This window comes from Ovis canadensis, chromosome 9, assembly GCF_042477335.2.
Source record: "Ovis canadensis isolate MfBH-ARS-UI-01 breed Bighorn chromosome 9, ARS-UI_OviCan_v2, whole genome shotgun sequence".
NCBI lineage: Eukaryota > Metazoa > Chordata > Mammalia > Artiodactyla > Bovidae > Ovis > Ovis canadensis.
The window spans coordinates 45,385,702-45,403,569 of record NC_091253.1 but is presented as its reverse complement, the minus strand read 5'-3'; the positions used below and the strand labels follow the sequence as shown (position 1 = coordinate 45,403,569).

The window sequence follows — 17,868 nt, the reverse complement described above, 5'->3', positions numbered from 1 at the left end:
TAAACAGTACATTTAATTTAATGTACTGCCACAAAACAGTCACAAAACAGAAGAGCGCTAATCACAAACCCAGATATCTAGATATTTTTTTAACATGCATCTCTAGCGATGACCTTGGCACTCATGCTTCCTCAACTCAGTCAAATTACTGCCTGTAGTTTGTATAGATGTGCACATGCTTGTGCTGTACTGTGCTCAGTCGCTCAGTCGTGTCTGAGTCTATGTGACCCCATGGACTGTAGTCCACCAGGCTCCTCTGTCCATGAGATTCTCCAGGCAAGAAAACTGGAGTGGGTTGCCAAGCTCCAGGGAATCTTCTTGACTCAGGGATTGAAGCCAGGTCTCTGTCGTCTCTTGTACTGGCAGGTGGATTCTTTACCACTGAGTCACTTGGGAAGCCCTGTGCATATGCTTACCATCAATTCAGGGTATAAGGCTAGAGATACTTTCTCTTATTTTGGGAATACATTTACCAAAATTATAAATGAAAATGTTTCACTCATTATAATAAAAAGTGAATCTAAGGGCCTATGGCTTTTACTAGAATAACTTCAGAAAGTGGAGCATGTATGTAGTTAACAGAATTTTTTTTAAGTCAATCAATCTGAGCTCAGCTGTGCTACATGGTATTTATTATATATAGAAAACTCAAAACTACTGGTGCGTTGCTTACTCATATCCCATAGAATTTAGAATTCCTCTCTAAATCAAGAAATGATGGCACTTTGATCTTTTATCTAGGTATTAGGTGCAAAACGAAAGAAAGAAAAAGAAACTCATCAATTTAAATAGATGTATCATTGATTGATCTGAAAAACAATCTTTCTAAAATTATTAATCTCTCTGACTCTTTGCAGCTATAAATAGAAACAATTTCAGTTTAAAATGTTTTGATCCTCTCTTTTTCTGTGATGAAGGAAATTGGTCATTTAAGATGAATTGCTGTTGTTGTTTTTGAGGTTAAAACAAAACAAAACAAAACTTAGGGCTAAAAATAAGGGCTATATATTTAAGTGACTTACGTTTTCTGCTTTCTGACCTAGCATTTCCCTTGGGGTACACACGACGAGAGATGCCTGGTAATCTAGCAGGAAGCAAGTACTTTTGGATGTCATAATTTCCTGGTTTAAACGGTTCCCTTCCTGCTGCCACCACAGCTCCGGAGCTCAGGATCACAGCCTGCAGACTGGGAACCTAGGGGAAAAAAATCAAAGAGCCGTGGTCCTGACACAAGCAACGTGAAGTTCTATCCTTTCCATACAGAGTTTATGACAGATTGAATTCATTTAACAACCTCCACGGTTTGAAAGAGATACTCACCAACCATCCGTTGAGCACCAATGATGTATAGAAACTAATGAAGTACTAAACGAGGATGAGGGGAGAAGGGGGCATTAGACCAACATCCTCATTCAGCCCACAGCTGCCTGGAACAGATCAGAGTTCTGCCCTCATAACTAAACAAACCTTCAAAAGGTATGCGGTACTGCCTCTGTCCTACCCACCCAAGCACCCAGCTGGAAAAGGGACTGACAGTCACTCCAGGACCGCGACATTGAGTGATAGTGGACACGCAGGTCCCAGAAAAATGCCTTCTGTCCCCAACAGAATAGCACTCTAGGCCATTCTTTTTTAAGAAATATCATTGAGATAACAGGGAACAGAAAATCTGACTTTATGTTGGATCTGTTTCTTTGACTTTAACCTTTGCTTTCCAGTTGCTTTTGTTATTATCATCACATTATCAGCCATTATTACATAATAGTTGGCCTCAGGGAACCCAGACCGACTGCCTGAATGCTCACCTAAAGTGCCTTTGTTCAGCTCTAGGGGAGACAATCTGACCTTGCCCACCTTGGATGGCTGCAGAAAAAGAAGAAATTAACATGTCCTCACCCCAGGCTGGCCCAGGCTGGAAATATTTTGCAAAAGTAATGGCTATTTTACTTTATTTCCTCACCTCCTACCCCTCTCTATTCTATAAAAAAAACTGGCATACAGATTCCAATAAGATGGTTTGGAGGGGACACTAGTCTTCCATCCTCTCAGTCTGCTAGCTTTTGAATCAAGTCCTATTACTTGCCTCAACACCTCATCTCACGATTTATTGGCCTATCCTACAGTAACAGATTATGTGCCAATACCTTCTTTTAAGTCAAGGCTCAGGGGAAAGAGTGGAGCAGAAAAAAAGAGGTCCTCCTGGACCATGCCTCATCGGAATCTGGCCTCAAAAGGAAGAACATCCACCCAGGTGAGCCAGTGCCCTCCCATGCACACTGAAGCATGTTAGCATGCAACTGTGAGCCTGCACGAACGCTCTCACACATGCTCGCGCGCACGTAGGAAAAACCTTGCGGGAGGGGAACACCATCACATCACTCACTACTAGAGCTCAGATGTGAAGAGCCCCCGTCCCCTCAAACGCTCACCTTCCTTCCGTCTGTGGCATACAGCTTGGTCACCGGGCGCTGCATGACCTGTGTCAGGTATTGCAGGAAGACCTCGAAGCTCTGCGTGATCCTCCTGTTGAGCACGATTGCACGCCGCGTCTTTGGGTCGCCATTTCTGAAGACCAGGAGCCGTCGTGGCGCGCGCAGCATACCGGGAGCAGCAGGGGCGGGGCCTCGCTGCACATGCGTGCTGAGAGCTCGGCTGCTGAGCCAGGGCCGCGGGCGCCGCCGGGCCTTGTCCAGGTCCACCGGCTGCACCTTCCTGCCGTGGGAGCACAGGTACGACTGACCGTCCTCCAGCTCTTCCAGGCGCGTGATGCTGTGCCTCCCGCGGGGGGTGCTGATGTTCCGCACCCCGAAGGGCAGGGGCACCTTGCCCGACAGGTTGTCCAGCAGAGCATCGAATGTCTTGAAGGAACGAGGGTTCAGCACCACCCGGACCCCGCCGAACTGAGGGTCTCCGCTCTTGTAGAAACTGATCCTTTTGGCCACAACAGGCTGGGTGATGCCCGACTGGCGAAGAGAAGGAAGCTGACCTTCAGAGGAGATCCGGCGAACCATGGAGAAACTGGTGGAAGGAGTTTCACTCATTTTGGTTGAGACCTGGGGAGGGAAGGAAATTATTCATCTCATGTTAACAGCACCAAGAGGAATACGTGCTGATGCTAACACAGCTACTGATAGCTGTTCCTAGGATTTCATTCATTCACTTATTCATTCGTTATACTTTACTGTTTTGAAAGATAACTATCAGGGCTTAAAATAAGAAGATATAAAAGCAGCAGTTAAGTAAGGGTGTTTATAATTGAAAGATTAAAAGCAGCCTAAAGGAACATCTGTGGTCGTCTAGTGACTTAAGACTCTGCTCTCCCCATGCAGGGAGCCTGGGTTCCATCCCTCTTCAGGGAACTAGATCCCACATGCCACAATTAGAAATCTGACATGCTGCAACTGAGACCCAGCATAGCTAAATAAATTAATTAAATAAGTAAAAATTAAAAACAACCTAAAGACACCAATGAATTGAGCACAGGTGGAGAAGGCAATGGCACCCCAGTCCAGTACTCTTGCCTGGAAAATCCCATGGACGGAGGAGCCTGGGAGGTTGCAGTCCATGGGGTCGCTGAGGGTCGGACATGACTGAGCGACTTCACTTTCACTTTTCACTTTCATCCATTGGAGAAGGAAATGGCAACCCACTCCAGTGTTCTTGCCTGGAGAATCCCAGGGACAGGGGAGCCTGGTGGGCTGCCGTCTATGGGGTTGCACAGAGTCGGACACGACTGAAGTGACTTAGCAGCAGCAGCAGATAAATCATGAGGTATACATCCATGGAAAACTGCACAGCCATTAAAGAGGGCTTTATTGGCCTGTATTTATTGGCATAGAGAAATGATCATGACATTTATTACTAAGTGAAAAAGCAGCTTGTAGAATACACACGCTAGGCCATTGCCAATGTGTATAACATTTATTATACTAGAAGACGAAAATGTATATACAGCCCAGTGCTGATGGTGGTTATCTATGATGGCATAGCTATGGATAATATTTGTGGTTTTTTATACATTGCCAAATTTTGTGACTCTTTAAAATTAGCAGGTATTATTGAACAATTTTAAAAATTAAAGAAAAATCAGAAACCATCCAGAGAGAAGAGCTTTGCAACTGCTCAGTTTAGTTCTGCATGTCCTGACAGTCAAGGAAAAGAGAGAACACAGGAAAAGTTTATTAAGTTCAAATTGTATGTTAGATGGAATCAAATGAACTCATTTGGAGGAAGTTGTTTCCTGACATTAAATTCTGGAAGGCCCTTAAAAAAAGGGCCATATTAAGGTAGTCTAAGATGTTTTCATTACAGATTGTAGAAAATGCAGTTTAATTACACTTAACTAATCGTACGTTGGAAAATGCTGCAATAAACAAATATTTTTAGAATAAATGACGGCATTACTATATGCTGCTACAGATGATGCAGTCTGGTTACTGGTAGTAGAGCCTGAAAAGTGAAATTTTTAGTCGGAATTTAAGAGCTGTTTCAGCCAATCACTAAGGTTTTCCTTGTCCACATTCCAAGAGTCTGACTGACAAGTGAGCAGCTTATGGGAGGGTTTATCTGAGGCTTGGCTTGTTTTTCATTGGTAGCACACTGCAGCTACTTTCTGTTGTTCTAAATCAATGTAATTATTAGTGTCTTTTGACAGAGTAAGAATGCCCTGCAGCCTTGAAGACAAATTGAACAAACTAAATAAATATGGTCAGTATCATACAGATGAATAAGGCATGTTCAGCACTGTAAATCAGTTATAAGTCTGGGCCAAATCACTTACTTAAATGTTTGCAAGCTGTTATCTAAGACTCTTCATTTATCTCCAATATGACTTGTCAATATTATTTATATGTAAAGTAATATAATGCGTTCAAAGATCAACCGAGAAATGAGATGTGTCTCCCCTTCTCTCTTCTCAAGCAGTTTACAGTAATTATAATACTTGAGACACGAAAGGCAGTGTAGCAGGAACTGGGGAATCCAGCTTTGCGGTGTCAGCAAGACCTCAATCTCTGCTCATCCTCGGCTGATAAACTCTGATCTGACCTGACAAACTGTGCTGTGATGGAAGGGATGAATTCCTTCATTATCTGAACAAAAGATTTCAGAAATCTTTGCCTCCAACCACTTTTTAGGCTCGTTTACTTAATATTTATTTGAAGTTATTTTACATGAATAGTGTTCAAGACACATTTTTCACCGAATTTGAATTGCTTATTCATCTATACATAAGTTCATGTGTGTGTGCTCAGTTGTGTCCGACTCTTTGAGACCCTGTGGACTGTAGCCTGCCAGGCTCCTCTGTCCGTGGGATTTCCCAGGCAAAAATACTGGAGGGGATTGCCACTCCCTTCTCCAAGGGATCTTCCTGACACAGGGATCGAACATGGGGCTCCTGCATTGGCACACAGATTCGTTACCACTTAAGCCCCCAAGTTTCTGATGAGGCTTTTAATTCCAATAGCATCCTGCCTGGATCTCACTATTTGGAGAGCCGCTCACCTGCTGGTCATGTTGGGAACACAGTTATGTGAGCTGATACTCTTTGGGTTTTGTTTGGGGGGAGGGGGGGGATGGGGGAAGGTATCTCGGTTTTTGTTTGTTTGTGGCTGAAAAAAAGAGAAGATTTTGTGCTGGGACCAGAAAGGAGACCATAAAAACTAGGGTCCATGGGAGGGAAGACATGGCCCCCATGGTCCTACTCTGACTGCTGCCCAGTCCTGATCATTGGTGTTGAATCTAATGCAGGAAGGAAGAAGCTGGAGTTACCATGTCCTGGGAAGAAGCCATATGCCCAGCAGAGGACAAGCATCTGCAGAGCAATTACCTGCAGCAGAGTAGTTGCCAGGCACCTTGAAGAGGAGGCCACAGCAAAAAAAAAAAAAATACAAGTTCCTCTGGTCTTCACTGCTTCTAGAGGATCTATAAGAACTCTTGGAAGTGACTGGAGGACGTTTTGGAGAGAGTGCTGATATTTTGCATACATGTGGCTGGGATTTAAGAGCCCATGGTGAGGTGGGCAAGCACAGCAGAGTGTAATGAAGACTCCACTATTATTGAATAAAAGGATCTCTGGGCATACAGTGGGACTTCCCTGGTGGCTCAGACAGTAAAAGAATCTGCCAACAATGTGAAAGACCTCGGTTCAATCCCTGGGTCAGGAAGATCCCCTGGAGAAAGGAATGGCTACCCACTCCAGTATTCTTGCCTGGAGAACTCCAAGGACAGAAGAGCCTGGTGAGCTACAGTCCATGGGGTCGCAAGGAAGCTAGGATCTTGAGGCCCTCCACTGTCCTTACCACTGACTGCCCTAGAGGTAGCAAAGCATCCAGTACACAAAATCTCTTGCCTCCAACCCCAAATTATATTGAAATCTGCTTCTAATGACAACTTGCTACCAATATCATCCCCTCTTCTTTGAATGCTCTTCATTGCTGAATCAGACCATGAAGCTGTGAATACTTGCATAGCTTTTTAATATTAACCAGATTCAGCACCCTTGGTTTCCCTAGGTGCAACTATTGTTACACTGCTCTGTGCTGTCACTGGTCTGAGTCATGTGTGCAGCTCAGAGCTAAATAGTTGCCTCTACCAAGAGGGCTATACCTTCCTTCTCTCCCCTCCTCACTTGACAACAGATGACAGGTTTATAAAGTGCAGGCACATCATTTCTTAATTATATTTTTAATTTAATTTTTTGGCACACAGTAAGAATGCAAGCAACTCAGAAAGAAAAAGTCAAAAACAAAATATAAAGCTGGTATATTCATTATGTTCTGTAGTGATTCAGAGATCTGATGTTGCAAGAAAAAATATTTCATTTCACAGGTCATAACTCTATGGGACTAGGGTTTAGGGTTCAGAAAGGAAATATGCGACTTATTCTTTGTGGCTTCCCAGGTGGCGCTAATGGTAAAGAACCCACCTGCCAATGCAGAAGGTGTAAGAGACACAGGTTCAATCCCTGGGTGGGGAAGATCCCCAGAGGAGGAAATGGCAACCCACTCCAGGATTCTTGCCTGGAGAACCCCACGGACAGAGGAGCCTGGCAGGCTACAGTCCATGGGGTCGCAAAGAGTCAGACACGACTACAGTGGTTTAGCACACCTGCACATTCCCGGTGGCAGTCCCATCTCTTCCAAAGCACGAGCACCCTCCTTCTTTGATGTATTGCACAAATATCTCTAATGAGTAAATAGAGCTTTTAAATCAGGAAAAAAACTTCACTCGTATTTGAATACACTTGAATTTCTTGATTTCCTGATATTAAAGTTCCCTCCTACTTCAGTATCAGCATATTGAGAAGGTTTCATGCTTATCTGGATAAAGATAATATTAGCAATAGTTATTGTTTTTCTAATGGTTATAGATAGAACACAAATATGTAGTCTAGATATAAAATATAAAATAAAGTACAGCTAGCTAAAATAGATTATTTTCACAATAAAGATTTTTTAAATAGTTTTGTACTTACCAGAACTTGAAACTTCCCTTAAAAAGATGGCTCAAGTTCAATAATCCTCACAAATGTTACTGGATATGTAACCTGTTTGTTTCGTGCAAAGAAACTAGTGTCCTTGGGTGTATTCTGAGTTGGGCCGCTCAGAGATTGAGGGCAGCTTATTAATTTAATCCGAGGCGATGCTAATCACCGGGCAGACTGCACCTTAAGGGAACCACAGCCAGAGACAAGCCAGTTCCCATCATGCTCCAGAGTCCTGAGTCTTCCTAATTAGTGTCTCTTGCGTTGCTTTCTGCTTCCCTAGTATCATTCTCAGGGGAAAGTACTTCCCCAATTCATTTTCCTCCCAGACAGCCTCAAGTCCTCACTTATTTGTATTAAAGAGGAAAAGTTGTTATGCTGCTAAAAATGACATTTTTGTCATTCTTTGATAAGTAGTTCTGAGTCAGTATTTACTCATGGTAGTCATTAAAAAAAGGACCTAAGCCCTTTGTTTTTAATGCAAGCACTCCTGAGTATTGTGGCATCGATGTAGTTCTATAAAGAGGGCTGTAAGTTTAACAGGCCAGCTGCTCAGCATAGCACAAGTGCAAGAGGCGCCACGCAGAAGGGGTGCTACGCCTCCACACACCCTGTCTCCCACTGCTCTGCTTTAATCATCGGGGGTTTGAACGTGTCTTAAGACTGTGTCACACACGCAGTCCCCAAATGACACATACTGCCTCCAACAGCTACCTGCAGTCTAAGCTGATTTGAAGATGCCTCCCACCTAATCGGATTTACTGGGCTTCTCACCTCAGCTTTGAACCTCAAAAACAACGGGAGGGGTGCTCTGGGAAAGAAGGACCTAGTTCATACCTGTGCTTCCGAGTGTTGCCTCCAAACACATCACTAAAGGAACAAGGTGATGACATGGCACAGTTTGCCTAGTAAATACTGACTTTATAACAAGTGACCAGTTAAAAAGGAAAAAGGAAAAAACAAATATGATGTATTAATACATATATATGAAATCTAGAAAGATGGTACTGATGAACCTATACAGCAAGGGAAGCAAAGGAGAGGCAGCCACAGAGAACAGACTGTGGACACGGTGAGGGAAGGAGAGGGTGGAGGGAACTGAGAGAGCAGCATTGTTTCAATGTATTTTACATTACCATACATAAAACAGGTAGCAAGTGGGAACTTGCTGTATGACACAGGGACCTCCAGTCCTGTGCTCTGTGACCACCTAGAGGGGTGGAATGGAGTGGGATGTGGAAGGGAGAGGGCCTAGGTATACTTATGGCTGATTCATGTTGATGTATGGCAGAAACCAACACAATATTGTAAAGTAATTAAATTTTTTTAAAATGTAAAAAGGAGTAAGAAAGGGACGGAGGAAAGAAAGGAGGGAGGGTAGATATGAGAAGTGAGTTATAAACCTCCATTTATAACATCACCATCCACACAGACATGGCAACTGAAGCAATAAACAAATGTATATTTACAGAGTAGTGACAGACAAGTCATATATATATATATGACTGAGTTACTTTGCTGTAAAGCAGAAATTAACACAACATTGTAAATCAACTATACCTGAATAAAAGAATTTTTTAAATGCTTGGCTAAGGAGTTTTGATTCTATTCTGTAGAACATGGAAATGCACTGAAAAATTTTGAGCAGAAATGACATCAGAACTGAACTTTTCACTGACTTTGTATGTCAGATGACTTGCGGGGAGGAGACTGTGGTGACAGAAACTGGGGAGGTGGCCCTAAAAATAGTTAAATCAAGAGCTCCTGAGGGCCTGACTTAGAGTAATGAGAATAGAAATAGAAAGGAAGGAAAGTATTTCCAAAAGTTTCAGAGGTAAACTCGAAATAACACAACAATAGGTCGACTGTGGAAGGCAAGGAGATAGGTAATTTATTTAATCCTTTAAATGAATAATCTACTATAACTAAAGAAGCCAGTGCAGAGCATAGTTCAGCAAAATTGCATGAAGCAGGCTGAACAAAAATGACAACAGGCATTGGCTTTTATCAAGTATACTTGCTGTGTCCTCATTTAAATGAATAACTTGAGTTTTTTAAGCTACATAAGAGGAGAGGCTGTGAAGTCAGGAATTGTCCTAATCCATTCCATTTTTAAATACTTAGTTTGAGGTCACAGAAGGACATCCAAGTAGTGGTGTGCAAAAACCAGTTATTAATATAACACTGAACATTGGGAGAAGTCAGAATAAAAGAGAGATTTTAGAGGCATTCAAGGAGGGGCTATAATTTGTGTGTTGGGATCACCAAGAGAAAGAATTATGAAAGCAGTGAATATTATTATTCACATTAAGAAATGGGCAGACTCGGGAAGTTATGTAGTATTTAAACTTGTGGTGTGACCAGATTTCTATAATCAACATCATAGTCAGGATTATGGTGAAATAACAAATTCACAATCCCCAAATTCACAATGGAATTTCACATTTCCATCATTGGCTGATCAGATGAAACTGACCTAGATATATCGAAAATTTAAATTCAAAATGATCCAGATTAAAATATCTTCAAGTCTATTATAGCCTTTTGGAGAAATAGTATTATTAAAACAGAATGCTGTACATTCCAAGAATTTCTTAAACTATACCAAGATGAAATTCATTATTTCTGTGACTAATAATTTTTAATTCAGGACAAATTAATTAGTTACAATCACTTGGTCAGAATCTGATAAATACTATTTACTAAATGAAAAGCTGGAAAAAAATGAGTTGCTCTAAAAATGTATCTGTCAGGGATAAATCATCTTTTGTATAATGTCTCCAAGAGTGTGCAAAACACTATAAAGAGATATGTTTTACTCTACCAAAAAAGAAATAACTTCACTATTAGTCAAAGAAAATGCAGCTATCCTCAAAATATGCATAATCATGCTAAGGTTGCTTCCCTGGTAGCTCAGCTGGTAAAGAATCCGCCTGCAATGCAGAAGACCCTGGTTTGCTTCCCGAGTTGGGAAGATTCACTGAAGAAGGGATAGGCTACCCACTCCAGTATTCTTGGGCTTCCCTGTGGCTCAGCTGGAAAAGAATCAACCTGCAATGGGGGAGACCTCGGTTTGACCCCTGGGTTGGGAAGATTCCCTGGAGAAGGGAAAGGCTGCCCACTTCAGTATTCTGGCTGGGAGAATTCCATGGACTGTATACTCCGTGGGGTCGAAAAGAGTTGGACACTTAGTCAAGCGACTTTCACTTCACATGCTAAGGTCAGAGACAAGTCAATCCAAAAAAAATATTCCTAAACTTCTTAACAAAATAAAACAATATTTCTGCTTATAAAAATCAGGTAAGTAGACTCTCAGTTTATACTTTTCTCTCTCCATTCATAAGCAGCTCTTGGATTTTACATCAATTATTGGAAACAGCCAGTTTCTAAAAAGTGATTTGGGGTAAGTCTCCCATGGTATGTTCTTAGCACGCTGCCATGGGGAAATATTTAGCTGTTCAAAGGTTCAAACTTTCTATGAAGAGATGAAAGTGGAAAATTTCATTTCATCTGTGTGATTAGATTAAGTTATTTTAAAATGTTTGGAAGATCTTTATTGCTTAGAGGAAATAGGCTTTCTTGAATAAAATCATACTATGCAAAAGGATTTACTTATTTTAAGATAGATGTTGGCTATTTTTTTAAAGTGAGAAAAACACCTTGAAATTCTTTTAGACTGATGACACTTTTGCCTTAAAAAAGGAGACATTTGGATATTCTCTCCAGATAGTAGTTTTATGCTAATCCTTGCCACTAATCCTGTCATCAAGAGCTTTCCTTTCCTGTTAAAGAATATTTTTAAAAGTCACAAACATGGTCTTTTTAACTCATTCTAAAAACGGAAATTTCTGAAAAATGTTAGCACATGTATTTTTTATTGAACTATAGTTGACTCATAATCCTATACTAGTTTCAGATGTACAATATAGTGATTTGGTATATCAGGGACTGCACACCATGCAAAGTTATAAAATACTGCCACCATTTTCTGTCCTGTACATTCCATCCCTGTGACTTATTTCTCTTATAACTGATAGCTTGTCACCTTCACCTACATCCCTCCCTCCACCTGTCTCCTTTGACAATTACTAAAATGTTCCCTGTATCTGTGAGTTTATTTTATTATATTTGTTGATTCATGTTTGCTTTTTTAAAATTCCACATATAAGTGAAAACATACTTTTTATGAATTCAGAATAAAACTTTTATTTAAATATAATTGATTTACAATGCTGTGTTAGTTTTGGGTATATAGCAAAGTGAATAAGTTTTATATATATATATATATATATATATATACATTTTCAGGTTCTTTTCCCTTATAGGTTATTTCAAAATATTGAATATAGTCCCTGTGCTATGCAGTAGGTCCTCGTTGGCTATGTGTTTTATATACAGTAGTGTGTGTATATTGGGCTTCCCTGGTGGCTCTGACGGTAATGAATCTCAAACTCCTAACTTATCCTTTTTCCCCTCCCCTTTGAGTAACCACAGATTTATTTTCTATGTCTGTGAATCTATTTCTGTTTTGTAAGTAAGTTCATTTGTATCTTCTTTTTTTAAGATTCCAGATATAAGTGATATCATATGTTATCTATCCTTCTCTGACTTAACGTCACTTAGTATGATAATGTCTGGGTCCATCCATGTTGCTACAAATGGCTATTATTTCATTCTTTTTTATGGCTAATATTCCATTGTGTGCATATATATATGTGTATGTATATATATACACATACCATATCTTCTTTATCCATTCCTCTGTCAATGGACATTTAGAGTGCTGCCATGTCTAGGCTACCGTAAATAGTGCTTCAGTGAACACTGGGGTGCAGAAAACCTATGTCTTTAATTAACTTTCATAATAATTGCAGTGCCTCTAATGGCCCTTTATTTGCCTTAAAATTCTGCGTTTTTGAATTCTTTTCATCCTAGTACCTCTAAGGAGAGGGGGAAATGAATATATAATCACAGACTGGAGCTGGAATCAAAGTCTGAAGTTGAAATTTTAATTTTGCCTGAAAAATAGCATGACAATTTTATATTGTAACTGTAATATTTTATTGTAAAAATGGTTCAAGTTATTTTTCATCAAATAAATTGAGAGGTATCAGAATTGTCCACCATGGCTTTTCAAAATCTCCCTCTAAACACAGCAGCAAAGAATATGTTTCTAGCAAAAAGTGGAACACTCGTCAAAATAGAGAGAAGGCCAGCAGATGGGGCTGCCAGTCCCCTGCCTGACCTGACACGGTCTGGCCACCAAAGTCTGCAAAGTGCAGACTCAGCCTCCCTGGTCTGACCGCCCAGTGCCTCATCCTCTCCAGAGGATTAAGAATGGTAGAGTGCCTACTCAGCGGCATGGCCCTGAACTTCAGCCTCCCCTGTGGGCCAGTCTGCATTTCAGTCTGCAGTTCTTGACCTTGGTTCATGCTCCACTTCTCTGGGGTGAAAAGACTGCCGTGGACCCTACTGATTGGACTAAGATGGCCTTTGCCTGCTGCAGCCCAACCAGACTTCCTGCCTGATAGAAATTCTAAAGCTGGGGGGTCTTCCCTGAATCAGGTCTGGCTTACTCCCTTCCCAGTGCAGACTTCCACCCTTATCCCAGGAATCCCTGCTGCCTGTCCTCTGCACACCTCAGATATGGCCGCAGACACCAGGTGGCCGTGAGATTAGCCGATTGGGGAGTGATTACCAGTTAAGGTGCTGATGTGGAGGTAACAAACAGCTAGTGCAAGGAACTGCATCCCAGGCTGGGAGCTTGAGTTTACTACAACAGAACTAATACAGATTTTTGAGAAGGAAAAAGGACAAGACAAAAATGGTATTCAAGATGATATTCTAGTGGCAGAAGGTAATGTACACAAGGATGGGAAAGACCAGAAAGAGAAATATAGCACAGAAACAGGTCAGCATGGTAACAAATCTTTAGTAATCAGCCTGAAATAAAATGATGGTGCTGTAGTGTATTATATTACACATAATAAAAATAGAAAATAACTAGCTTGTTTGACTTCTACAGGAAGAAATACTCTTTTTGGCCTACAAAGATTAGTAAGGTGGGTAATCTCCCAAACTCAAAAGAACTCTCAGATGCACATAATCTAAAGTCAATTGCAAATATAGAGTTTTATGGTAGATGGTTTACAAAAATGAGTAAATTGACTCCTTCCCTATGTTCACATTCCATAAGGAATGTGTCATCTGTAGCACCTCCCAACACAGGTGGTGTCTGTTTCTTCACTGCTTCAATCTGAGCAGCTTTGCATGACAGAATGAAGTGGCAGGACATTACACCAGTACCAAAACTGAACCTCTAGAGAATGGGTACACTCAGTTCTCCCGCGAAACCTCATGTGAATAGGCCAGGCTGGCCTGACAGATGATGCAAGAAACCTAGGCCAGGCGCCCAGTCAGTGCAGTCAACAGCCAGCTGACCCTCAGAAACAGAGCCACCTCCCTGACCACAGACATAGAAGCAACCTAGCCTAGCCCAGAAGACCTGCCCCTATGAGCCTCAGTTCAGTTCAGTTGCTCAGTCCTGTCTGACTCTTTGCGACCCCATGAATCGCAGCATGCCAGGCCTCCCTGTCCATCACCAACTCCCGGAGTTCACTCAAACTCATGTCCATCAAGTCAGTGATGCCATCCAGCCATCTCATTCTCTGTCATCCCCTTCTCCTCCTGCCCCCAATCCCTCCCAGCATCAGAGTCTTTTCCAATGAGTCAACTCTTCGCATGAGGTGGCCAAAGTACTGGAGTTTCAGCTTTAGCATCATTCCTTCCAAAGAAATCCCAGGGCTGATCTCCTTCAGAATGGACTGGTTGGATCTCCTTGCAGTCCAAGGGACTCTCAAGAGTCTTCTCCAACACCACAGTTCAAAAGCATCAACTCTTCAGCGCTCAGCTTTCTTCACAGTCCAACTCTCACATCCATACACGACCACTGGAAAAACCATAGCCTTGACTAGACAGACCTTTGTTGGCAAAGTAATGTCTCTGCCTTTGAATATACTATCTAGGTTGGTCATAACTTTTCTTCCAAGGAGTAAGCATCTTTTGATTTCATGACTGCAATCACCATCTGCAGTGATTTTGGAGCCCAAAAAAATAAATTCTGACACTGTTTCCACTGTTTCCCCTGTTTCCCCATCTATTTCCCATGAAGTGATGGGATCAGATGCCATGATTTTCATTTTCAGAATGTTGAGCTTTAAGCCAACTTTTTCACTCTCCTCTTTCACTTTCATCCAGAGGCTTTTTAGTTCCTCTTCACTTTCTGCCATAAGGGTGGTGTCATCTGCATATCTGAGGTTATTGATATTTCTCCCAGCAATCTTGATTCCAGCTTGTGCTTCTTCCAGCCCAACATTTCTCACAATGTACTCTGCATATAAGTTAAATAAGCAGGGTGAAAATATACAGCCTTCACGTATTTCTTTTCCTATTTGGAACCAGTCTGCCGTTCCATGTCCAGTTCTAACTGTTGCTTCCTGACCTGCATACAGATTTCTCAAGAGGCAGGTCAGGTGGTCTGGTACTCCCATCTCTTGAAGAATTTTCCACAGTTTATTGTGATCCACACAGTCAAAGGCTTTGGCATAGTCAATAAAGCAGAAATAGATGTTTTTCTGGAACTCTCTTGCTTTTTCCATGATCCAGTGGATGTTGGCAATTTGATCTCTGATTCCTCTGCCTTTCCTAAAACCAGCTTGAACATCTGGAAGTTCACGGTTCACATATTGCTGAAGCCTGGCTTGGAGAATTTTGAGCATTACTTTACTAGTGTGTGAGATGAGTGCAATTGTGCAGTAGTTTGAGCATTCTTTGGCATTGCCTTTCTTTGGGATTGGAATGAAAACTGACCTTTTCCAATCCTGTGGCCACTGCTGAGTTTTCAAAATTTGCTGGCATATTGAGTACAGCACTTTCATAGCATCATCTTTTAGGATTTGAAATAGCTCAACTGGAATTCTATCACCTCCACTAGCTTTGTTCATAGTGATGCTTTCTAAGGCCCACTTGACTTCACATTCCAGGATGTCTAGCTCTTAAGTGAGTGATCATACCATCATGATTATCTGGGTCATGAAGATCTTTTTTGTACAGTCCTTCTGTGTATTCTTGCCACCTCTTCATAAAATCTTCTGCTTCTGTTAGGTCCATACCATTTCTGTCCTTTATCGAGCCCATCTTTGCATGAAATGTTCCCTTGGTATCTCTAATTTTCTTGGAGAGATCTCTAGTCTTTCCCAGTCTGTTGTTTTCCTCTATTTCTTTGCATTGATCGCTGAGGAAGGCTTTCTTATCTCTTCTTGCTATTCTTTGGAACTCTGCATTCAGATGCTTATATTTTTCCTATTCTCCTTTGCTTTTCACTTCTCTTCTTTTCACAGCTATTTGAAAGGCCTCCCCAGATAGCCATTTTGCTTTTTTGCATTTCTTTTCCTTGGGGATGGTCTTGATCCCTGTGTCTTGTACAATGTCACTAACCTCAGTCCATAGTTCATCAGGCACTCTATCTATCAGATCTAGGCCCTTAAATCTATTTCTCACTTCCACTGTATAATCATAAAGGATTTGATTTAGGTCATACCTGAATGGTCTAGTGGTTTTCCCCACTTTCTTCAATTTAAGTCTGAATTTGGCAATAAGGAGTTCATGATCTGAACCACAGTCAGCTCCCGGTCTTGTTTTTGCTGACTGTATAGAGCTTGTCCATCTTTGGCTGCAAAGAATATAATCAGTGTGATTTCAGTGATGACCATCTGGTGATGCATCCATGTGTAGAGTCTTCTCTTGTGTTGTTTGAAGAGGATGTTTGCTATGACCAGTATGTACTCTTAGCAAAACTTTATTAGCCTTTGTCCTACTTCATTCCGTATTGCAAGGCCAAATTTGCCTGTTACTCCAGGTGTTTCTTGACCTCCTAATTTTGCATTCCAGTCCCCTATAATGAAAAGGACATCTTTTTTGGGTGTTAGTTCTAAAAGGTCTTGTAGGTCTTCATAGAACCATTCAACTTCAGCTTCTTCAGTATTACTGGTTGGGGCATTCTGAGCCTAGTCCAACCCAAGAATTGTAAGCTCAATTAAAACACTTGTTTTAACCATAAGTTTGGGGAACATTTTTACGTGGTAAAAGCTAACTGATGGAATTATATACAACAAAAATAAAAAAGAAAAGAAAGAGAAAATTAGTAAATAAAATAGTTTCAGGTACAGAAGTGATCTGAAAAATATAAATTAGGGTAGGGCTTCCCATGTGGTACAATGGTAAAGAATCCACCTGTCAATGTGGGAGACACAGGAGACTCAAGCTCCCTGGGTTGGGAAGATCCCCTGAGAGGGAATAACTACCCACTCCAGTATTCTGGTTTGGAGAATTCCATGGGCAAAGGAGCCTGGCGGACTATAGTCCATGGGTCGAAAAGAGTTGGACATGACTGATGACTGAGCACACACACAAAGTACAGTAATTTGGCAGAAAAGTGATAAAAGCCAGTCAGTTTCTTGGGGAAGTCCTCTCTGAGAAGGGGATGTTTAAGATAAAACTAAATCTGAAGGAGAACAAACTATTCTAAGATGTAGTAGAAACGTACGCCAAATAGAAGGGGTAGCGTGAGCAAAGGCCCTGTGACAGAAATGAGGGCAGAGAAGCTGAAAGACATGAGCCAAGTGGAGAGTGAAGGCAACATCAGAGGAAGAAGAGGAGGCGCCTGGCTATTTAGGCCCCCGGGCGGTGGTGAGGGGCTTGTGGCTGTTCTGGTGAGGAACTCAGGGTTACCCTGTAGAGAGACTGCCCTGGTAACAGCAGAAGCCAGGCCCTTGGCTGACAGATACTGGGCAAGAATGAGAAACCTCTGGGCCTTCTGTGCATCAGTACTGTGGACATGAAACTGTTCTAAAAAGTAAAGTGAAGTGAAGTCGCTCAGTCATGTTCCACTCTTTGCGACCCCATGGACTGTACCATACCAGGCTCCTCTGTCCATGGGATTTTCCAGACAATAGTACTGGAGTGGATTGCTATTTCCTTCTCCAGGGGATCTTCCTGACCCAGGGATTGAACCCGGGTCTCCTGCATTGTAGACAGATGCTTTACCTTCTGAGCCACCAGGGAAGTCCTCTAAAAAGTAAAGTCTATTTTAAAACATCAGAAAAGTAAGGGGAGAGGAGAAGGATTTTAAGAGACTGGTAGAAGAAGAAAGAGGTACTGGAAGCCAGGTAATGATACTGGGACTTGCTGTGTGTGGGGCTCATGGCCAGAGCCACCGGGCACTCAGGAAAACAGCCTATAGTTGACAAGCATGTTACAGGGAGAAGCCAGTGCTGACTCTATGTTGGAACTGTTTTCTTTGACTTGCTTTTCATTGCTTTTGTTAT

General features: G+C 41.7%; 1 protein-coding gene across 2 annotated transcripts in view; it reads right to left on the bottom strand.

Annotated features, from left to right (window-relative positions):
- The window catches only part of RP1 (RP1 axonemal microtubule associated), a 140,435-nt gene that overhangs the window by 102,583 nt on the left and 19,984 nt on the right, over positions 1-17,868 (bottom strand). For both annotated transcript variants that reach the window (XM_069600019.1, XM_069600020.1), the window contains exons 2-3: positions 2,430-3,053; positions 1,023-1,194 (exon numbers count right to left, since the gene is read on the bottom strand). In XM_069600019.1, the coding sequence (XP_069456120.1) occupies positions 1,023-1,194; positions 2,430-3,041 (784 nt within the window). In that variant the 5' untranslated portion in view covers positions 3,042-3,053. The remainder of the gene's footprint in view (positions 1-1,022; positions 1,195-2,429; positions 3,054-17,868) is intronic.